The sequence below is a fragment of the Elaeis guineensis genome, chromosome 8 (assembly GCF_000442705.2).
Source record: "Elaeis guineensis isolate ETL-2024a chromosome 8, EG11, whole genome shotgun sequence".
In the NCBI taxonomy this organism is placed as follows: domain Eukaryota; kingdom Viridiplantae; phylum Streptophyta; class Magnoliopsida; order Arecales; family Arecaceae; genus Elaeis; species Elaeis guineensis.
Window position 1 is genome coordinate 3526052 of NC_026000.2, and position 24271 is coordinate 3550322.

The following is a 24271-nucleotide window of genomic DNA, read 5'->3' on the forward strand; positions in this document are numbered from 1 at the left end:
CCCGGTATAAGTACATATTATTATTTAAACATTTGTGTTTTTTTTTTTTTTAATGTATGCTAGCTTTCTTTCTCTAAGGAAAGAACTATAAATACTTTAGGATTCTAGAATTCTTTTCATATTATGACCTTAAAGATTTTCTAAATCCATGGAGTTCCATTTTAAATAAAGATTATACAAGGACCCTATGAGATGCCTTTTTTTTTCTTCTTCTTTTTTATAAATAGCAAATGCCGGATCCTTCTTTCTTGATTGCTTTTCCTCCTTTAGTTACATGTTGGAATACATGCCATTAGGAGCTCTTACATTTTTCCCCTTTTTTAAATTTTTTGGAATTCTATGAAGTTTAGTGTGGTTATAAAAACAGTACAGCTATGCAGGGTATTTGGATTACAAAGAAAAATCCAGTTATAAAACATTCTCTTCTATATGACTTCGTATGATGCTGCGGTTTCTAGTCTTGTTCAGCTTTTGGTGTTGTTTAGATAAGAATAAGATTCAAAATCTAAAGGTAAAGATGCTATTTGGCATCATTTTCAATTTTTTAAAATTTAAAATATTTTATCTTATTTTTAATATAAATATATTTGATATAATTAATTATTTTAAAAATAAATATAATAATGCTAACTAAGATGTTGATAGTAATAGTGAAGCGAATGGAATGTAATAGTGGTGATGGTTGCACTAACAATATGGTGGTATGGGATGATGATGGTGGAGTGATAAAGACGATGATGGTGGCCATAGTGGTGGTAATGATGTAGCGAATATAACTAGATTAGTTGTTGTGTAGTAGCAATGATGAAGGTACGTTGGTGTTAGAAAGATGGTGGTGGTGGAAATGATAGTAACCATAGTTATAGTGATAATGGTGGTAAAAATAATGACGATAATGGTGGTAGTGATAGCAAGAGATATGAATTTTTTGTTCTTAAAAATTGTGAAAATACAAACTTTTTAGTTTTGTTTGAGCTAAACTAATAATATATTTTTTAAAAAATAAAATAAAAATAATACCACTAAATATGTGTTTATCTCAATTCTTGTGATTTGATTTTTAATATATAAAAAAAAACAATGCCAAACCTATTAATACTATATCAGATTTGCTTTTTTGTTCAACCTTTCTCATGCTTCATCTTCTCGTTCTTGTTAATTCTTATCCCCAGTCTTTTTTTTTTTGATACATACAGACAATCACACCACTTTAGTGTGGGTGCAGCCCAAAAAGTTGGAAAACAAAAGATCCTATAGGGTTTGCAGATAGGCCTCATCACATCGTCTGATCCAATCTCCTGTGCTCAGCAATATATGATACATCTCAATTTGCCGTACTGTTCATCTCTCGAAAGACATGTTGAACAGATATTGTGCTGAAATCACGGAGGGAGCTTCAGATGTCATGGAGGAGTGGATGGACCTCCAATTGCTTCAACTCGTCCTGGATTCAGTTGATAAATGTGGCAGAATCATCCTTTATGAAAATTCTCTTTGTCCGCAGATCCTGTCTGGCGCAGATGATGTCCATTCAAACAGCTCAAAGCTCAACTTTTGGGATGGAATGTTCAAAAAGATGTGAGCATCCCACCACTAGTAATTTGATGTTCGGACCTTGGATGATATAGCCAGCATCATCCTTGCCATCCTTAATACTATCATCAAAGTTAACTTTGACAAATCTCGAAGGAGAGTGTTTTCAGAAAATGAAAAGAACTTTCGAGGTTACTATAGGAGTAGCATGGGAGTCCCAAAAATCTAGGGTGTACAGGGATAGACTAATAACATCAAAATAGTTGTACTCCATAGCTAAGCAAATAGCTCTCTTCAGTATCCAATGCACAAGCACAAATTCGGCTTCGAAGATCAGACTATTCTTGAAAAGTCAGATCTGATGAGCGACATATACCATCCTGTCTCTTTAGGTATAGATCGATATCTCGATCATACTCCGACAGATCATATTTAGGAAGAGGTCCAGCAAGACCCTCTGCTCACTCCCCAAGGTTGACCACCCGTTATCCTCCAAAAAAATCTTGCCGTTGTACAATGCAGGAGGGCGTGCTTCATTAACTCGTACTCCAACCTGTAAATCGAACAAAAAATTGGAAGCTTCATGCCTCTGTCCTTGAATAACGCATGTGTCGAAAGCTGATCCCAATAACCTTTCAGAGAAAGAGTCTTATCTTGGGACGAACAGCCACTCTCTATATCCAAGCATTCTCGATTCTCCTATCCAACACAGGCCTGTACATCATGAAGAGGTCTCTCATAAGAAACTTAGGGCAACATGATCAGCCCTACACCCTTAAATCCTAACTCCGATGGATAGGAATCAAAATAGCAAGAATCTGATTAACAAGCTGACCATCAAAAAGACAGATGATATCTTAAGCTCTCCAACCCTTGTCGTCAGTAGTGATCAAGTAATGGACTCATAGATGGTCGTCCACCTCTATGCTAACATAGGTTGATCAATGGAAGAGGGACAAGTTGGAAATCTAGATATCTTAGTTCACATCAATCGATATCCCATCCCCAATCAATCATTTGACCTGAGCTAATGTTGCTGGGGTGCAGGCACAAATCTTCTTCTAAATGAAGGAACAACCACGATTAGTTTGGATCTGGGATTCCTGACTTCACATCCCATATCGAGCCCTCATCATCTTGCTCTATAAATAATCGAAGTAGATGAAGAATCTAGCAGCATGTCTTATAATCATAGCCTCCCTCCTGTTATAGACTGAATCCCAAAACCCCCATCCCTCACAGGTTGGTAGACCACCTCCTAGGGCACTAGGTGAAGTCCACGACCATCATATCTTGAGCCCATAGAAAGTTCTAAGGAACTGCTGCTCTAACCTCCTAAGATAAGAGCTCGGTACAATCATATTCACCAAGAGGTAGACCGAAATAAAACTCAAGACCGATCTCACGAAGATAGCCCTATCCATTATGGAGAGGGCATTGGCTTGCTAGCCTTTGAGGTGATCCTGGACCAGCTATTCCATGAGTCTATGGTTGGCCCTTCGAAGTTTTCATTTTATGATAGGAATCCTCAGATAGGTCAGAGTCTCGGTCTACTGTAGGATCCCCAACCTATCCCGAATTATCTGCTTCACTTGGACCTTGGTCTTGGGGCTAAAGGTGATCATGAAATTTTGCAAGTTCACAAGTTGGCTAGAAGTCTGATGCAGAATAGAAATGGGGATGGGCTAGATAAGATTCTAATCGACCAGACAAACTTTAAATTCAAGAAATGATTCTTAAGAACAAGAGAATAATAGACAAAATTTGAAAGAATTTTCTGATTGAATGATTCATTGCAATTTATAGCCATAACAGTTCACTGCAATTGAGCTTTTACAAGGGCTATTTATAGCCATAATATTAGAATTTGAGATCCCCCAAATATCGAAACAGAATCTTCTAAATATAATATTTAAAAATTATAATAAAAAATCTCCTAAATATGACATTTGAAAATAAAAAAAAATATCAAAATAAGATTCTCTAAATTTAGCATTTGAAGATCAAAAAATATGATATGATTAAATAAGCAAACCAAATACTAGAAAGGAAAGAACCATGATTTTATTCTTGACCTAATCTTGGCAGCTATTGACTTAGTCAATTCTCTGTAATTCTGTTCTATATCAGTATCCTCCACTTAGAAAGAACTCATCCTCGAGCTATTTCTTAGGATAAAACTAACCATCATATGGGTAGTACTTGTAGATATCAACTACACTAAATATTTTAGAGATTGTCATCTCTACCGGTAGATTGACCATATAAGCATTGACATCTAACTTCTTCAAAATTTGGCAGGAGCCATACTTCTTTGGTTTGAGCTTATGATAAGTTCATGTAGGAAAGCATTCTTTGCACAAAAACACTATGACCATCTCCCCTTCCTCAATCTTTTGTGGGCGTCGATGTTTGTCGGCTGCTGTTTTGTACTTAGCGTTTGACTCTTCAAGTTTTTTTTTCACCTCAAGTTGAATGGATTGGACTTGTTCCGCAATCTTATTGACAGCTATACTTACTCCATGCCTCTTTCGCAAGATCACCAAATCCAGAGCATGCATAGGAGTCTTTGTATATACAACAGCGAATGAAAATTTATCTATTGAGTTATGGATAGTGCTGTTATATGCAAACTCAGCCCGTGCAAGAGCATTATCCTACTATTTTGACTTTTTGCCATATATACTCCAAATCAAACCGTCTAAAGTCTTGTTCACCACCTCAATCTATCCATCTATTTTTAGGTGGATAGTATTGCAGTACTTCAAGCTGATATCGAATATCTTCCACAAAGTTAATAAAAAATGAGCAAGAAACTTGATGTTACGATCTGATGTAATGGACTTTGGAACACCATGCAAACACACAACTTCAGCAAAAAAATAGCTTAGCTACGTGCATCGCATCACTAGTCTTTTTGCATGGAATAAAATGCATTATTTTCGAGAAGTGATCAAACAAAAAAGGAAAGAGCCATGATTTTATTCTTGATCTAATCTTGATAGCTGTTGATTCGGTCAATCCCCTATAATCATGTTCTGCATCAAAGTCCCATAGTAAGCCAGAAGTTCGACAGTAGGCCTCAACACTAGCGTAAAGCACCTCGCATTTTGGATTGAGGTCCGGCCAATAAATAGGCAATCATCTGCAAAAAGAAAGTGTAAAAGCAGCTGAGCCCTAGAGATGGGCCAGTAGGGCTCCAGCTCTGACCTCTGAACTGCCACTCTCAAAATACGAGACAAAATATCAGCACATAAAATAAACAGATAGGGAAAAAGAAGATATTATTGACAAAATCCGACTATTAAGTGAAAGGATTCAGTCGGAGCATCATTGATCAGGATGGTAAAACTAAGGATCTTCACGCACAGTCCATAACCCATCTAATCCACATATCCTAGAAGCCGAGCTCCTATAGCATTCAGTGCAAAACATGATTGCTTATCGCCACTGTTCTCTTGTGCATGCGATTGGCAGACCTCCAGATCATTGTTGACTGGGTATGCACGGGCCATCAGTGATGATGAGAATCGGACGATGGTCTGGTGCAATTTTTGGGAGATGCCGAACCTGATATCTGAAAAGTGCTGGAATCAGTTAGTGGTGGTTGGACCTTCTATAAGGTTGTTGAAGAAATTGCAAGCTTTGGGCGGGAGGCCAATGTTCTTGCTCCTCCGGGCACGAATGCCCTGCTCGATCCATTCATGGCGCCACTACCAACCGCACTTACTATCGTCCACTGCGACGTCGGAGAAAAGGATAACGTCTTAGAATACCATGTTATCGGGTACGCCCAAAACGGATTGACAGAGATGGCAATTACATTTCGTAAAATGTAAAACCTAACGTCCGATCTAACCCAAACATGATAACGAGCATCCTTTCAGCACGTGCAAAGCTTGGAGCTCTCACCTTGAGGAAGTGCATCCCACCAGAAACCCACCCAGGAGGATCTTGAGCTTTTGATATTTAGAACCAGAGCCCTCTGTGATGCACGGTTTGCATCCCAAAATTCTATGAATGGCTATCAACTATGTTTGTGTATGGTACGTAAATCTATTTTGTTTGATAGCCATCCATCTTCTTCTATTGGCATCGATCAACCGCTGCACAACACTCTGCCACCCATGCGATCCATGCTCTCTGTTGCGGCCAATCGCCTCGTCACCCGATCGCCGGGGAGCGTGTACCTGCAAAAACGAGAAGTCCACACTGTCCGGAGACGGCTTCGGCGGGGACCCTCCGACGGTCAAGTCAGAGAGGTGACTGGGCAACAGTGAAATGTAGACAGAGAGCTCGATCGAGAGGGGGAGAGAGGGAGAGGAGCGAGCCTGTGGTTTCGAAGTCGAGAAGTGGGAGCGATGGAGCGGATCCCTTGCACTGTTGCCTTCCCCGGTTTATATAGTGGAGCATGGTATGGCGCCATCATTAATGGCGCAGACAAGTGAGGAACTGTCAACTCACTGTAGACTGTCAGAGTCGCCGTGAAAGTGTCATGTCGCCGTGTGGCCGTCAAATCACCAGGGTTGACAATGCCCTCGACGGGACAATGCCCCTAGATAGCCGTGCCGCATGTCGCTGTCAGAGCTGACAAGGTCTGGCGGCTGTACGGCGATTGGAGGAGCCGACCGACCCAAAGTCGGTGGCCAGCTGAATGGCGTCGGGCCCCTCCGTTGGTCGGCGAGTCTTTCATGAGTCGGCCATCAGACCTCTGGGCTCAGTCGGTCGGAAAAGGTGCGTCCGACATATCCTCAGTCGGTCGCTCCAACCGCCAATCGGTCGGTCCGGCCGTCGGTCGATCGGGTCGTCAGTCGGTCGGTCGGGCCGTCAGTCGGTCGGTCGGGCCGTCGGTCGGTCGGTCCTTCCGACAGTCGGTCGGTCGGTCGGTCCTTCCGGCAGTCGGTCGGTCGGTCGGTGGGTATTCCCCAACAGTTGCCCCCCTCCACTCCTAAGTCGGATGGTGAGCTGGCCGATGCTCTTACTCGGGCAGCAATCCTAGGCGACTAGGAGTGGGGTTGTCGTATGCACAGATCCGACCGTACCACCGGCTGATCCGATGTCAGACGCCTCATAAATGCCAAGCGATCTGGACGTCTAGTCGGTGTCAGAAGTCACGTCGGCGTCAGGTGTCAGACGTTACGTCGGTGTCAGAAGATCGGGCGTCGGACGATACGACGTCAGACGATGGGATATCCGGCGCCGATCGTGGGAGTGTGGGGCGCTGTCAAGCATCCCATCGGGAACGCGAATCGACGCGGGCGCATAAATGCGGAACCGCGTCCGCGCGTGCCGCGTGTCGAAGGTGGTTGGCCGGCGCCCCCCGCATTTAATATGGGCAGTGCGGCCGTCCTGGGACGGGGCGCACCGAATCCTCAGCCACCCGGAGGCCGCCACGTGTCGCGCATCCATGAAGCTTCGATCGGCGCGGAGTCATCTTGGCCATCGGTCGGGCCTATATATATAGGACCCCTCGGACCCAAGACCCCACCACGGCCATTTTGCTGTCGAAACTCTGTCCGGGCGATTTTTCAGTCGTCGCGGGTAGAGCTTTCTTGCTTCCAGAAGAGCTCCTCCGGTTCGTGGTCTCCTCTTCGTCCCCCTCACCTTCTTCTCCTCCGTTTCTTCTTCTTCTCTGTTTCTTCCTCATTCGGTTCCAGTGCAATGGCCAGGAATCCGACTCAGGGAGCTCGGTCGGGGAACCCGACTGACGACTCCCGCTCGACTCCGGAAGATGAGGCTTCCTCGCTTTCGGGGCCAAATGTTGATCGGCTTCGGGAGCAATACTGCATCCCGGAGCAGTTTCAACTGTCCGCCCCAGGGGCCAGCGGTCGGGTTAACAGCCCTCCGCCTGGTCAGCTGGCGCTTTATGTCGAGGACCTCCGCGCAGGTCTTCGGCTCCCGATTTCGGAGTTTGTCCGGAATCTTCTGAACTATTACGGACTCTGTCCGGCGCAACTAGCGCCGAACTCAGTCCGTCTCATCATCAGTTTTGCTTTGTTGTGTCAGCTTTTGCCGACCAACCCTCGCATTTCTCTCTTCCGGGCCTTCTTTGTGCTCCGACCCCACCCTAAAGCCCGAGGGTGGTGGCTCTTCAACCCCCGAAAGGGTCTTTCCTTCATCACCGGTCTTCCATCGTCCATTCATGGGTGGAAGAACCAATTCTTCTTTGTTTCTTCTCCGTCTTCTTGGGGCTTTCCTTCTCACTGGGGCGTGCCCCGAACCGAAGCTAATGACAACAGTCGGGTGGAAGCGGACGACCGGGAGGACTTCCACCGACTAAAAGATATGTCGGTCCCGAAGCAGAGGGAGCTTGTTACCGAACAAGCTCTCTATGACGCCGGCTTAAGCTTGGTCCCCCGACTAGGTATCGTCCGATTTTTCGGTCTCCTTTTCATCCGACCCTTAGTCCGGTCCTTTAGCTAACACCTTTGTCGGTATTGCAGGGACACCTCCAAGAATGCGGCCGACAGACGCGGAGATACGGCAGTTCGCGACGAGAAAGAGGCCAGAATCGGGGGCCGGACCTTCGCGCCCCCCGAAGAAGCCTGCTCCAGCGGCGCCGATCATCGAAGCGTCGGTGACCGATCAATCCGAGCCCGTCATCACGCTCGCGGCTCCTGCGATGCGTTCGGAGGAGAGGCCGATGGGTGAAGCGGCCGAAGGAACGTCGGCTGCATCACCGGAAGCGATGGAGCCGGATGTAGTTCGGGAAACCGAACATCATCCGGCGGCGTCTGTGGCCGCAGCGGGGGGTGCTGGTTCTACTTCGAGCATCCCCTCGCTGCCGGTTCCATCGGTCGGGGCGGCCGATCGAGGGAAGGCCCCGATGGACCCCGCGGACGAGACAAGGTCGGGGAGTCGATCTGTGCCGTCCAGCGCACAGTTTCCCGAAGGCGCGTCGGCGTTGGCCGACCACAACCTGGCGAGGAGGTTGTGCCAGGGGATTCTTCTTCCGGCCGACGTTGAGTCGCTGAGATCTCGGCAGGTAATCGAGATGCTGTCCAGGTTCTATCCGACTATGGTCGAGGTAAGCTTCGCATCACCTTCTCTTTTCCTTAGAAATTTTTCTTGTTATGTGATCCTGACGAAGCATTTCCAATCGGCAGCTGATCTATACAAAGTCGGAATTGGAGGTCGGGTACCGGAGGTTCGGCAATGTCCGGGCCGCTTATAAGGAGAGGTCGGCGGCGGCCAAAGCCGAGAGGGCGATGTTGGCCGACCACCTTCAGCAATCGGCTGACCGGGAGGCCAAGTTAGTAGACGAGGTCTCCCGGCTTGGGTCCGAGCTTAGGTCGGCCAAGAAGGAGGCCAGACATAAGGGTCGGGCCGTGCGTCGTCTTCGGCACGAACGGAACGGTGCCACCGCCGAACTCCAAGGAGAGCACGAGCAGCTTCGGGTGAGCCTGGAGAAGCTCGCCAAGGCCGAGGAGGAACTTTCGATCGCCCAAGCCGACGCCGACATAGCAAAGGCGGAGGCGGAGTCGGCGAAGGAAGCGCTCGGCCGGGCGGAGGAAGAGGCAAGGTCGGCGCGGGAGTCGGCCGACCGGGCGGTTGAAGACTTCAGGGTCTCCGACCAATATCGGGAGGAGATGCTCGAGTCGGGTTTCGCCTCGTATCGGGTGGGGTACGAGGACGGTCGGGAGGCAGTCCGGGCCTTGTATCCGGAGCTCGACCTTAGCAGCATCGTCCCACCGGGGGCCGAGGAGGAAGCCACCGAGGAGATGGCCGACCAGCCGTCGGGAGGCGTAGCTGCTGCGGAGGAAGTTGTCCCGGAGGAAGCGGCGCCGACTGCCAGTCCCCCGCCGACCGAAGGACCGACTTCAGCCGTCGACCCGGCTCCGCTTGTGGCCGACACACCAATCATCCCCAATCTCCCATCGGTCGAGGAGATCGACTCAGATGGGTGATCGGGCCGTACCGACTTTCCTTTACTTTTCTGTTTTTTGAAATACATGTAATCGGGCTTCGACCCGACTTTGTACTTTTTGAATGAAAATTTTGAATGAAAATTTCTTCTGCTTTCCCTTTGTCTCCTTCTTCCAAATGTGTAGTTGAATGCCTTAGTGAGTCATTAATTTGTGTAGGTTGCCAACTCACATAAGTCGGTAGGACGTTCAGCAACTCGTGCCGCTACGAAGGAAGGGTAGGTCCCGACTCTGGGTCGGCTTCTGATAGTCGAGCTCATCGGTCGGGCGCGTCTTGTTGAGTCAGGAGCCGACCGAACCTGGCGAAGGTTCGGTAGTCGGGCTTCCATAGACGCGTTCAGTCGAATGTTGCCCGGCGCAGTGTCGGGGGAACGACAATAAGTCGGATCCCCATGCTCTTGCGTCGGGTACTCGTTCTGTATCTTTCGACATATGGTAGCAAGCCGAATATCGTCCAGCCGGTCGTAGGTCGGTCGGCAAGTCGTGGATGCGACTAAGGTCGTGTTATGCGATAGACGGTGGTAAGCCGAATATCCCTCGACCGGCCGTAGCCTGGTCGGAAGTCGCGACGTCAGTCGCGTAGGCTTTTCGCCTTTCTTTGGTCGGGGCCCGATCAACTTGTCAGCCGATGGTTTGGCCCGAAAGTTCGATCGTAGAAGGGATGTCAACTCCCGTCCATGAGGGTGCATCGGTCCTTGTAAGGGTCCGACGCATCGTCGAAGGAGTGTCAACTCCCGTCAATAAGAGTTCATCGGTCCTTGTAAGGGTCCGACGCATCGTCGAAGGAGTGTCAACTCCCGTCAATAAGAGTTCATCGGTCCTTGTAAGGGTCTGATGGATCACCGACGATAAGGCCGTTGGTTCCCGGAGGACACTAAGTCCATATCGTCACGTCGGGGCTTGACCTTGATGAGCACCGATCATTAGTCGAAGAGTTAAAACTCCGAACTTTCAAACTGAATTTGTATTCCGACTATTGAATTACAAAGTTCACTGGTAATACAGCTTCAAGTTGTCAGCGTTCCAAGTTCGGGGAATGGACTTCCCCTCAAGGGTCTCCAGTCGGTAGGCTCTCGGACCGTAGGTGTCTGCTACCTTGTAGGGTCCTTCCCAATTGGGGGCCAGCTTCCCTTGGTCCAAGGGCTTCGACACTTCTGCCTTCCTCAAGATCAAGTCGCCAGGCCTGAAAAGCTTTGGTCTGACCTTGACGTTGTAATACCGAGCGACCCTCTGTCGGTACGAAGCCATGCGAATTTGGGCCTCGTCTCGTAGTTCGGGGAGGAGGTCTAGGTCAGCCCTCCGACTCTCGGAGTTGTCCGATTTTTGGTACCGCTCGACCCTCGAAGATGGCAGGTCAATCTCGAGCGAGATCATGGCCTCCGTTCCATAGGCCAAACTGAAAGGCGACTCCCCGGTCGGAACGTGGGGGGTCGTTCGGTAAGCCCACAGAACGGAGCCCAGCTCGTCGACCCAGAGACCTTTGGCTTCGTTTAGTCGGGTCTCGAGTCCGTGGAGCAAGGTTCGGTTGGTCACCTCGACCTCGCCGTTGGACTGGGGGTGCCCGACTGAAGTCAGTCGGTGCCTAATGTGGAACCTGGCGCAGAAGTCTCTGAAGTCCTGGTTGTCAAATTGTCGTCCATTGTCGGTGATGATGGTGTGCGGCAATCCGAACCTGAAGATGATGAATTTCTGGATAAAGTCCTCCATCTTCCGCTCGGTGATCTGCGCCAATGGTTCGGCCTCCACCCACTTGGTGAAGTAGTCGATGGCGACCACGATGAACTTCCTCTGGCCCGACGCTGGTGGAAAAGGACCGAGAATGTCGACCCCCCATTGGACGAAGGGCCACGGAGCGACAATAGGGGCAATTTGGCTGGTCGGTTGGTGTTGAATATTTGCATACTTTTGACATGGCTCGCACCTCCGGACCAACTCGGCTGCATCCCTCTTCATGGTAGGCCAGTAATAACCCTGTCGCAGGACCTTGTAGGCCAGGGACTTACCCCCCAAGTGGTTCCCGCAAATTCCTTCGTGAACCTCTCGGAGAGCATAGTCGGCGTCGGTCGGTCCCAAACACCTAAGCAGGGGAAGGGAGAACGACCTCTTGTAGAGTCGGCCATCCATGATGACATATTGTGAGGCCGACCATCGGAGTCGCTTGGCCTCCGCAGGATCTTCGGGATCGATCCCGTCGGTCAGGTACTGGACGATCGGGTCCATCCAACTTGGTTCGGACGTTAGCTGCTGTACTTCTTCGACCCGATCGATGCTCGGCTGCTCGAGGTTCTCCACGAACGTCCGACCCAAAGAGTCGTAAGCCGACGTCGCCAGTCTGGAGAGTGCGTCGGCACGGGCGTTCTCCGACCTTGGGATGTGGGAGATTTCGAAATACTTGAGGCGTGCCATGAGGTCCTTCACTTCCTGAAGGTACTTGACCATGGTCGGATCCCGCGCCTCGAATTCGCCCTTGACCTGCCCTACGATCAGCTGAGAGTCGGAGAATGCCCGGAGGCTGTCGACGCCCAGCTCCCTTGCCATCCTCAAGCCGGCGAGGAGTGCCTCGTATTCGGCTTGGTTGTTGGAGGCCTTGAAGTCGAACCGGAGGGCATACTCGGTGACCACCCCATCCGAATTCGTGAGCAGGAGCTCGGCCCCACTTCCCTGAGCGTTTGAGGCTCCGTCGATGTGGAGTACCCAGGTGGAGATCGGGTCTGGCTCGGAGACCGCATCTCGTCCCGGGTCTTCAACTCCCGACTCTTGGTCGGTTGTCGGGCATTCGGCGATGAAGTCGGCCAAGACCTGAGCTTTCAGGGCAGGCCTTGGTCGGTACTGAATGTCGAACTCGCTGAGCTTCATCGCCCACTTCGCCAGTCGTCCAGATGTGTCGGGTCGGTGCAGTATCGCCCTCAGGGGCTGGTTGGTGAGCACCACTATGGCGTGGGCCTGGAAGTATGGACGGAGTCATTGCGTGGAGACGGTCAGGGCAAAAATCATCTTTTCCGTCTCCGAGTATCTGGCCTCTGCGCCGTGGAGCACCTTGCTGGTGTAGTAGATAGGCTGATGGGTTCGGCACTCATTTTCTCGGACGAGCACCGAACTGATCGCCTCAGAAGATGTGGCCAAATAGAGATACAGGGTTTCCCCGACCCGCGGCTTTACGAGCAGCGGTGGGGAAGCCAAGTACCTCTTCAGGTCTTCGAAGGCCTGTTGGCACTCATCCGACCAAGAAAACCCATTTGCGTGGTGCAAAGTTTTGAAAAATGGGAGGCACCTTTCAGCTGATCGAGAAATAAATCGGCTAAGAGCGATAATTTTTTCGTTCAGCTGTTGGACCTCCTTCTTGGTGTTCGGATGACGCATGTCGAGGATTGCCTTTATCTTCTCAGGGTTGGCCTCAATCCCTCTCTGAGAAACGAGGAATCCGAGGAACTTCCCTGAGGTCACCCCAAATGCACACTTGGCCGGGTTGAGCTTCATTCGATATCGTCAAAGGGTGTGGAAGGTCTCCTCGAGATCCTGAACATGGTCCGGGATCTGCGTGCTCTTCACCAGCATGTCGTCCACGTACACCTCCATGTTGCGCCCGATCTGGTCTTTGAAGACCTTGTTGACAAGTCGCTGGTAGGTGGCGCCGGCGTTCTTCAGTCCGAAGGGCATCACCCGATAACAGTAGAGGCCCTTGGGAGTCACGAACGCGGTGTGCTCCTCGTCTTCAGGCACCATCCGGATCTGATTGTACCCGACGAAGGCGTCCATGAAGCTGAGCAGTCGAAATCCGGACGTCGCATCCACCAGCTGGTCGATCTTGAGAAGCGGGAAGCTATCTTTTGGGCAGGCTCGGTTGAGGTCGGTGTAGTCGATGCAGATCCTCCACTTTCCGTTGGCTTTTTTGACCATGACAACATTGGCGAGCCAATCGGGATACGTGGATTCTCGGATGAAGCCTGCTTCGAGTAGCTTGTCCACTTCTTCGTCGATGGCCCTCTGCCTTTCTGGAGCGAAGGACCTTTTCTTCTGCCTCACCGGTCTCATCGTCGGGTCGATGTTGAGTCGGTGGGTTATGATTTCTGGGGGGATGCCCGACATATCTGCCGCCGACCAAGCAAATATGTCGGCATTGGCCGTCAGCAGCTCCGTCAGTCGGCGTCGTTCGGTGTCGGGCAGTTGGGACCCGACCCAAACTTTCCTGTCAGGATTTTCTCCTATCGGGATCGCCTCGAGCTGCTCGACCGGCGAACCTCGTTCTTCCTCCTCCCGTTGGTCCAGCTTGTCGATTGTCAGAGAACCCCTCGACTCGTCGCTTTGAGCGGAGATTTGGAAGCATCGTCGGGCGAGCTGTTGATCTCCGCGCATCTCCCCGATTTCGTTTTTGATCGAGAATCGAACAAGGAGATGTACGTCGAGACGATTGCCCTGAGGGCGTTCAATCCGGACCGTCCGAGTATGGCGTTGTAGGCCGAAGGAACTTGGACGACCGCGAAAGTTAAGTGGACCGTGCTTTGCCGTGGTTCGGTGCCGGCCGTCACGGGCAGGGTAATTTCTCCCCCTGTCGTGACAGCGTCTCCGGCAAAGCCGATCAGGGGCACGGAGACCCTCTTAAGTCGGTCAATTGACAGTTGCATTCGAGAGAAGGTCGAGTAAAACAAAATATTCGTTGAACTTCCATTATCAACAAAAATTCGTTTTACATCATAATTGGCTATTGTTGCCGACACAACAACAGCGTCGTCGTGGGGAGTTTGGATGCCCCGAATGTCGTCCTCCGTAAAGGTGATTACGTCATCCGGGTGCGGCTTTTTCGTCGGCTCCCCTCCCGCAGATATCCCCGGGCCCAGCCGCTTGGAGATCATGTTGATGACTCCGGCCGTCGGCTGATTGTTCGTCGCTTCTTCAGTCGGCTGGGGTCGTCGATCGGCAACTGGTTGGGTCGGCGGACCCTTCCGAAATTTGCCGAGATACCCCCGGCGGATGAGAGCTTCAATCTCATCCTTCAGCTGGATGCACCGCTCGATGTCGTGGCCGTGGCTTCGGTGAAATCGACAGTACTTCCGACAGTCGAGGCCCTTTGCCTTCAGAGGCGGAGGCCGTCGCAGGTATTCTTCCCCCTCGATCTCCATCAGGATCTGCGCACGAGGAGCGGAGAGAGGAGTGTAGGAGTCATACCTGGGGCGTGCCGGCCTCGGAGTCTATTGCCGGGGTGACTTTTGGATTCGTCGGGGTGGCGAGACCCGACTATCGGTCGGGGGCCTGCTGGGTTCGGCGGGCTCCCGACCTTTCCTCCGCTTTTCTTTCGGGCCTCTGGGCTCGGCCAAGCGTCGGTCGGACGCTCCTTCGTCCGCACGCATATACTTGTATGCGCGCTCCAGTAGCTCGGCATATGTCCGGGGGAGGGTCTTGTCCAGAGAATAGGTGAATCGGGACGCCCTCAGGCCCCGCTTCATGGCTGAGACAGCCATGTCTTCGTTGAGGTCCCGGACCTCAAGCGTGGCCGTGTTGAATCACGCCACGAAGTGTCGGAGCGTCTCATTTTCCCCTTGCTTGAGGGAGAAAAGGCTGTCCGACGTTCGCGGCGGCTTTCGACTGGTGCTGAAATGGGCTACGAACGAGTGCTCGAGCTGCCCGAAGAAGTGAATACTTTCCGATCGGAGACCGGAGTACCAGGCCCTGGCAGCCTTGCGGAGTATGGCGGGGAAGCCGATGCAAAAAAGAGCGTCAGTTGCCCCTTGGATCGTCATGAGAGCTTTATAGCTCTCGAGGTGGTCGACTGGGTCGGTGGAGCCGTCGTATGGCTCCACGTGCGGCATTTTGAACCGACTAGGAATCGGCTCGTCGAGGACCAGTCGGGAGAGAGGTTGGGCGGTCTGAAAGTCGACGTCGTTCGAAGACTTCTGGCCGTCCATCTGCAACTGAGCGAGTCGGCGGTCGATTTTCTCGAACCGGCGCTCGTAGTCGTCCGCCCGTCGATGCTGGGAGACCCCGGGAGTGGAGTCTCCGGAAGATTCTGAGAGGGAGGCCGACGGTGTGCGCGGTCGTTTCTCCTTCCTTGCCCGTTCCAATGGGGAAGGAGAGGGCCGCTGGGACCGTCGGTCGTCGCGCCATGGTCGTCTCTCCTCTTCTCCGTGGGAGCACTGTTGGGGGCGCTCGCATGGAGGCGATGGGGATCGGCGCGGTCGTCGGCGGCTGCTCCTGGAGGGCATCGGACGGGCCGTCGGTTGCTGTTGGAGGCTTTTGACTGCGTCCGTCAGTACGGTCATCTGCCATACGATGGCCGCAATCTGCGCCTCCGTGGTCACTGCAGGGCGCGGAGAGCTGGGCTCCGCCGCCGGTGGTGGCGGGGAGGCCTCTTCCCGGCGGGAAGAGCGCCTTGCCGATCCGGTGATTCTCGATCGTTGAGCTCTTGTCTTTGTCATGCTGTCCCCTTCCTGGCGCGTCAATCTGTTGCGGCCAATCGCCTCGTCGTCCGATCGTCGGGGAGCGTGTACCTGCAAAAACGAGAAGTTCACACTGTCCGGAGACGGCTCCGGCGGAGACCCTCCGACGGTCAAGTCAGAGAGGTGACTGGGCAACAGTGAAATGTAGACAGAGAGCTCGATCGAGAGGGGGAGAGAGGGAGAGGAGCGAGCCTGTGGTTTCGAAGTCGAGAAGTGGGAGCGATGGAGTGGATCCCTTGCACTGTTGCCTTCCCCGGTTTATATAGTGGAGCACGGTATGGCGCCGTCATTAATGGCGCAGACAAGTGAGGAACTGTCAACTCACTGTAGACTGTCAGAGTCGCCGTGAAAGTGTCATGTCGCCGTGTGGCCATCAAATCACCAGGGTTGACAATGCCTTCGGCGGGACAATGCCCCTAGATAGCCGTGCCGCATGTCGCTGTCAGAGCTGACAAGGTCTGGCGGCTGTACGGCGATTGGAGGAGCCGACCGACCCAAAGTCGGTGGCCAGCTGAATGGCGTCGGGCCCCTCCGTTGGTCGGCGAGTCTTTCATGAGTCGGCCATCAGACCTCTGGGCTCAGTCGGTCGGAAAAGGTGCGTCCGACATATCCTCAGTCGGTCGCTCCGACCGTCAATCGGTCGGTCCGGCCGTCGGTCGATCGGACCGTCAGTCGGTCGGTCGGGCCGTCGGTCGGTCGGTCCTTCCGACAGTCGGTCGGTCGGTCGATCCTTCTAGCAGTCGGTCGGTCAGTCGGTGGGTATTCTCCAACACTCTCATTTTTATGATCGGCAGCTCTTTTTGACACTATGCAAAGTGTGAGAGCACCAAGGTAGCGCAGAGGATTTTTTTTGGCAACAGATGGAGCACCCAGCTGGAATTAAACATAGGTAATAAAGTTAGCAGTTACAACCCAACCTGCTAAAGCAGAAAGAACCCAAACGATACGACAAACTAACAACTTGTAAATCACCATAGATCCAAAACAGGACCCACGCAACTTTGGAAGAAGAGAAAGCTCGGAGGATCTTTTGATGGTATGGTGGAGATGAATGCGGTCTCTTGGAATGCAATGATTGCATGCTATGGCCTTCACTGGCAAGGCTGTGAAGCTTTTCAAGGAGATGCTGAATGCTCGTGTTTCTCCCACTGGAGTAATTACATTCCTTCGGTTCTTGCATTCGTGCAGCCACCTGGAATTGGTTGAGGAGGGCCATGCAGCCTTTCGCTCCATGGTATGTGCCAGTGGAATTAAGCCCGCATCCGATTGAGCTCTATGTTGGAATCTCCCAGGCCGGCCGAGCTGGGCAACCCCAAGAATCATGATTGTCGTACTCCTGTGAAACTCATAGTTATGGTCAACCATACGAATGATTTGCATTTCACGTGGGGAAGCAGCTGTTGTAAGAAAATGTTTGGTTCGTAATCGAAATCGGAATGAAAATGAAAATCGGAATAGTTTGAAATCGGAACGATCAAATCCTCTGAAGCATTTGGTTCATGACCAGAATCGAAATCGGAATTGGAATAAAAATTTGAATCCATAGAGGAGAGTAGGGATTGAGTTCTATATACATTGAGCAATTTCCATTCCATCCTGGAATTGGAATCGGAATGAAATTCCTCCCAACCAAACGGTTGGAATGGGAGTCACCCATTCTGATTCCGGTTCGAGGCCTCCACTCTCTTCAACCAAACACCCCCTAAAATTATTGAGATAGATGGTTGTAATACTCATCTGTTCCACACCAACATATCGATGAAATTCACCCTTGCTGAAATGATCTCATGTAACTGAAGTATGCGTTCCCAAAGTATTGACTACACAGACTGAGTTTTGTGCCATATGATTGCAAAAGAAGACTTCAATACTACTGCACAAGTGGAGGGAATTCAAGCCAGGGTCTAATAGAAAAGAATATTTTCTGTGAAACAGCTCTTTAATTCCATGGAGACTGAGTTTTGAAATATTAGTTAAGAAAACAGAATATACAATATTCTAAGAATTTAGTGTCAGCAGGACACTTCTGTGCTTCCAAACTTGTCCCACAGAGTCGGTTCTCATTCTACCATACTACTGGGTACAAACAGTGGCTATACCTAAATCATCTCACACTGAATTTATTGTTGCAACTAAACTGGGTCCCTTTAAGCTAATTTCTGACAGATTTTTGAGAGAAATTTCCTCGTTTCAGAAAAATATTCCCAGCTTTGGAAGTGTTGTGCACAGGATTGGGCTTCTCTGCCTTTTCCTCTCATGGCTGAATGCAAGAGGCCATCTGCAATGCTAAATTTATGTAACCCATCACTGTTCCATCCCTGAGATTTAAATTTTTCCTCATTATCTGATGAGAAGTCCTCCTTGCAATGTTGATTAGCTTAAATTCTGCTTACATCTATAGGAGCTGATGGGAAATATCTGCATCTGTTGGGCAACCAATTTTTCTGCAAACCCATGCACCTGCCAACCTGTTCCCATATCTCCACGATCAGCAAACACTAAAAGTGGACACAGCATCATACAAAAGAAAAAGTCAAAAAACTGAAGCTTCAAACTATCCAACATAAATGAGGTTAGTTTTGATACAGAACCGATCTCTTCTTTGCCTCTTCCTGAAAGATTGCCACAATGTTATCATCAATAAGCAGGTATTCCCAGATGACACATCTCCTAAACATCAAAAGCCTGTCATCTGTTGATGGCATTCATTTCATTTTACTGATTCCGGTTGCTCTGATTCCTGTGCAACCTCATGATGGGCACTTGGTTCATTGCATCCTGCCGCACATGGCTGGTAGTTCCAAGAGCATTGGAAGAAGATCACTATGCATCAGGCAGTCAAAACTGAACGTAACATTATCAACATAAAGACCTAGTCATTGCGCCATATGTTCAGAAGAAACTTTAAAATTTGGTGATGTATTGCCATGCCTGAGAAATACATCTTTCAAGGCAAATGGATGTAATCCATTATCCATTCCTATGGAGCTACATCCTGGCAGCTTGATCAACCCTTTCTCCTTCATCAGTTTCCTGATCTTAAACGCTTCATCCCACCTTCCATCTGAAGCATACAAGTTGGACATCAGAACATAGTAATCTGGAGTCTCAGGTTGTAACTCTATCATCTTCTTCGCCGCCACTTCTCCGAACTCCAACCTTGAATGGAGTCTGCAACCATGAAGGAAAGCTCCCCAAACACTTACATCAGCTAGCATTGGCATTCTCTCTATGAATTCCAAGGCCGCCTCAACCTTTCCAGCTCGAGCTAGCATATCAACCATACATGCATAATGTTTCATCGAGGGGACAATATTGTAATGCTTTGACATGGTATCAAAATACTTCTGTCCTTCATCAACCATCCCGGTATGACTACAAGTTGATAGGATGGTCGTAAAGGCTACATCATTCGGCTGCAAATCTTCCTGCAGCATTTTTCTAAGAAGATCAATAGACCCAGTAGAATCTCCTTGCATTCCATATCCACCCATCATTGCACACCATGCAACAGTGTTCTTATCTCTCATCTCATCAAAGACCTTACGAGCTGACATCACATCCCCACATTTATTATAGAAATTAAGAAGAGCAGTGCAAACATAAATATTAGATAGAAAAGCACACTTGATGGCAAAAACATGGAAGCAACTGCCGATATATAGAGCTCCCAAACAAGCACAAGCTGAGAGAGCACTTACCACTGTGATGGCATCTGGCAGACAGCCATCTGACCTCATTTGGTTGAAGAGTAGCAAAGCTTCACAGCCCAAGTCATTCTGACAGTACCCTGCAATCATAGCATTCCAAGTAACAACATCCTTCGCAGAGGTCCTTTCAAATATATAAATAGCTTCAAGAATAGCACAACATTTTGCATACATATCAACAAGTGCATTCATTACTGCAGCATACTCATCTAAACCTAGTTTAATCCCAAGCATATGAAGAACTCTTCCCAAATTCAAATCTTTCAACTGTGCAGAAGCAGAAAGAGCACTTGCTAAGGTAACAGAATTAGGAACTATGCCACTCCACTTCTCATCAGAAAATAACTTTAAAGCCTCAACAGGATATCCCATCTGTGTGTACCCAACAATCATAGCAGTCCATGAGACAGTATCTGCATTGCAAAGTCCATCAAAGATGGAGCGGGCATCAGTAACTTGTCCACACTTCACATACATATTTAACAGTGGAGTACGTAAGAAAGAATCTGCACCCATTCCATCTTTTATCATATAACCATGGATCCATTTCCCTTGATGCAAAGCATCTAGTACCGAACAAGCAGACAGTAAGCTCCCGATCGTGTATTCATTCGGCTCAACACACGCCCACCTCATCTTATTAAACAAAACCAACCCTTCTTCGGCATAATCGTTCTGAACGTGCCCAGCTATGATCGAAGTCCAAGAAACAACATTTCTATCTTGAATCTCATCAAATAGTCTGCGAGCACATTCCATGTTACCGCATTTCGCATACATATCGATAAGAACATTTAGCACAAAGCAATCAGGATTACCAACTTTAGTTATGTGGCAGTGTAGCTTCTTCCCCTCATCGAGATCGAGCAATTTGATGCAGGCCTTCAATACGAGAGAGAAGATGATGTTGTCCTGTTCTCTGAGACGTTGTCTCATATAACTGTAAAACCCAATAGCTTCCATATACCGCTCGTTCATTATGTACCATTTGAGCATTACTTTCCATGAATAGAGATCCGGATCCGGAATACCATCAAACGCCATGCGTGCGCATTCGAGTTTCCCAAAAGAACCATAAGAATCGATCAATTTGGTCTGTAATTGGAGGTTATGGGTCAGTCCACGAACCACAAGCAGGCCATGGATTTTTCCGAGGGTCAGAATATTGTTGCAGGAATGCAGCAAAGAGAGGAATGAGTTTGGGTGATTGGAAGCTGTGGATTCTGAGAATCTGGGAGAAATAGGAGGGGATTTGATTGGACTAATGGACAGAGGTCTTGGATTGAGGTTTAAGTGGGCGTTGTGATAGGCTCTCGCAAGGGATTGGTAAGGTTCCGTGTTGTACGCCAAGATGCAAGAGGAGTGCCGCTGAAGGAGGGAGACCGGTTTCATCGTCAAGGAGGGGAGTGCGATCTTCAGGACCCGTCGTCGATGACCTTTGGGTCGGACCGCGGTCGATTCATGGAGATGAGGAGGTCAGTCGCAGAAGAACAGCTTTGGATTTATGAGAGAGAGAGAGAGAGAGGGGTGGTTGTAGTTATAGGTATTGTTAGGATGGGGCTAAGGGTGGGAATTTATGATGCTGCCTATCAATCTGATAGGCTTAGTAAATTTGGATTTGGTATAAATAAATTTAAATTATATCCGGATCATCGATCTAGATCTATTTAAGTTTCTTAAATGAGTTAGATTTATATTTAAATATTTAATTTATTAAATAATTAGATTGGATCCTGAACCATTTAATCCGTTTAAAATTTATTAAATCTGTTTCTGACATATATAATCTGATCCACTTAATCTATTTAATCTGATTCGATATGTTTAATAAATGAATTATATAGATTAGATCAGATTATTTATTTAATAAATATATTATATTTAGATATAAATTTTAGATTCATATAATAAATAAATTAGATTTAAATTGACAAATTTTTAACCCAACACATATTTAGCCCAACTCAATTTGATTGCCACCACTAAATAGGGTGGATGCATAGTAGTGAGGGTGAGGTCAAGCTCGCTCAAATGCAGCAATGGTTCATTGAGAATGAATGGAATACAATGAGATAACTAGTTTGGATGTATCTTTCGCACGGAAGAATGATTGATCTTCTTTCATGATATGAATTACGCTTTGCAGAGTTTTCAAAGTGCTCTAACTCTCTATTTCATCTATCAGCACAGTTCGCAAAGCAAACATCATACTTTAAAAGTTATGCAAAATACGATCCAACTATTCATGTCGCTAAAGAAGGTTGATCATTTTTTTGTGTGAAAAATACAACCCACATCTTAAAATAATAATTTACATGTTCAACGAAGAAATAGGTAACTTCAGTTCTTGAATTTTTGCCCATATGCTAATAAGAAGATATTATTGGTGGATTAGGTCTACCAACTCAATGGTAGATCAGTCCAATCACAAACCCAACGTACATTGAAAGAAAAACAAAAAAGAAGAAAAGTTGGGAGTGGTTATTGGTTGGACTAGGTTCATGGAGCAATTCAATCGTGAAGCAACACGCACAATGATAAATGAGGGAGAAAAGAGTCCCATACGTCTACATTTGTATGTTATTTCATGGTTGGACTAGTCCACCGCTGTGCTGGTGGACCTAGTCCAGCCAATAATATTTTTGTTAATAAGAGGCCTAGCCATCAAGGCAGGAGAGGTAGGCAGTGGGATGGAGAAAAATTATTGGCGGCCGGACGACGATGACATAAATATCACCGTATTTAGTGGGATGTCAAGGAATTAAATATGGAGACCCATCTTGTTCAGTGCCAATCGTTGCCCAGGTTCTAAATCCTCTGTTGCCGAAACGGGCACTTAATTCTTCTTGCCTTGTTTTTTATTCTTGCTGTTGCTTTATGTTTCAAAGCTCGCGTATTCCTGGAAAAGCTGTAACTAATCTCTTCACTTAATAAAATCTGGGGGAAGTGCTTCGCTTCCTCCATTTTCCATCAATATATATATATTTATATTATTAAATGGTAAAATTGTAAGAACACTGATTTTTTTAAATCTCCCTTGTGCAAATCTTAAAGCAAACCAAAATACCTCCCGATGGAGTCCGTCTTCCTTCTTTGAGTCCGACTGAAATCGAGACTTTAGAGCTCATCGGAGCTCTAGAATCCCACCTATAAATACCTCCCCCCGTCCCTCTCTCTCTCCCTCTACCCATCACTCCAATCGATGAGCTCTAGAATCCCACCTATAAACACCTCCCCCCCTCCCTCTCTCTCCCTCTACCCATCACTCCAATCCGCAGGCAATAGCCGGCGAGGCCGTGCGACTTCTATCGATTTCCAACAGGTGTTCCTTGACGAATCGCCGTCGATTTCTCATCGACGAATCACCATCGATTTCTCACGGAGATGAGGTAAGGATCCCTTCTTCTCCTTCTTTCTTTCTTTTCCAAACACCGCAAAACTTTTGATGGCCAGAATCGAACGCTGATCGCCGGATTTCATGGGGGACTCGACCTCCCCTGTTTTTGTTTTCCCTCTTTTCTTTCCGTCGGACCGGCTGTCGTCGCTGGGTTGCGGCCTTGGTTTGGTCGCCAAGGGCCGGAGCCACCCTTGCCGCAACCGCTTGAGGCGCTGCCGGAGAAGGCCTCGGCCCTGGGGGTGGGTCGGCCTCAATTCCGTCCCCTGTTTCAAAGAAGAAAGAAGAAAACAAAAGAAGGAGAAGAAGAAGGAAAGAAAGAAAAAAAAAAAAAAAAAAAGGGAAAGAAAAGAAAAGAAAAAAAGTTTTTCCTCTTTCTTCTCTCTACCTTCTCTCTATTTTTCTCTCTAATTTCTCTTTCTAAAATTTTCTTTTTCTAAATTGTTCCTCTCTTTACGTAATTCTCTCTCATTGATCCAGTAAAATATTTCTTCCAATGATTCGGATCTGAACCATGACTTGGACCGAGATCCTCTCTCCTGATTTTTTTGAAGGCTCAGAATATTTTATCTAGAGATCAAGTCACAAGATGAGGATTGTGATTTTTGGATCTGATTGACGGTAAATTTCCTCTTATCTATGGATTTATTTTTATACATATTTACATATTTAAAAATTAAATTTATATATAAAATATTTAAAATTATTAAAATTAAAAATTATGTATTTATTTATAAAAAGTAATTTAAAAAATTTGGATCAAGCATGATGTCACTTTTGCATGATACAAATTTTTGAAAAGAAATAAATTTTTTATATTAATAGTGCATGATTTCTGAAAAAAAATTATATATATTCATCGATGTATGAAATTTTGAATAAAAATTATTTTATTATTTTTTTGGATTATATAAAAATTGAGTTGATATTGTTATAAAAATAAGTATAATTATTTATAAAAAATTGATTGTGAAAAAATCATGAGAAAAATTCTCTAATTAAATTATGATCTGGATCTAGCCGACGAGACTGATCGTTGGCTACACGTCAAAAATATATTTCTTCTCGGCTTAGTCAATCAAGGCTGATCGCTGACAGAATTTGTCCTTCTAGACGTAGTCAATTGGGGTTGATTGCTGGCATACGTTGATGCGTTCGCATGTTTGTTCTCAGAACTTATCTCTTTATCTTGTCACAGAGCAAATCATGGTCCTATGAATCAGAGCTAGTTTTATCCTGGTACATGTCGAAAAATCGGGTGTTTTGTATTTTAGGGGT

General features: G+C 47.8%; 1 protein-coding gene across 1 annotated transcript; it reads right to left on the reverse strand.

Moving 5' to 3' along the window:
* Positions 1-16752: 16752 nt before the first annotated feature.
* On the reverse strand, positions 16753-21160 carry LOC105050742 (pentatricopeptide repeat-containing protein At2g03380, mitochondrial). The gene is made up of 2 exons (XM_073262263.1): positions 17464-21160; positions 16753-17225 (listed from the first exon to the last, which is right to left on the reverse strand). Exon 1 carries the CDS (start codon positions 20989-20991, stop codon positions 18766-18768), a length of 2226 nt encoding a protein of 741 aa, XP_073118364.1. The 5' UTR covers positions 20992-21160; the 3' UTR covers positions 16753-17225; positions 17464-18765.
* Between the last annotated feature and the right edge of the window lie 3111 nt (positions 21161-24271).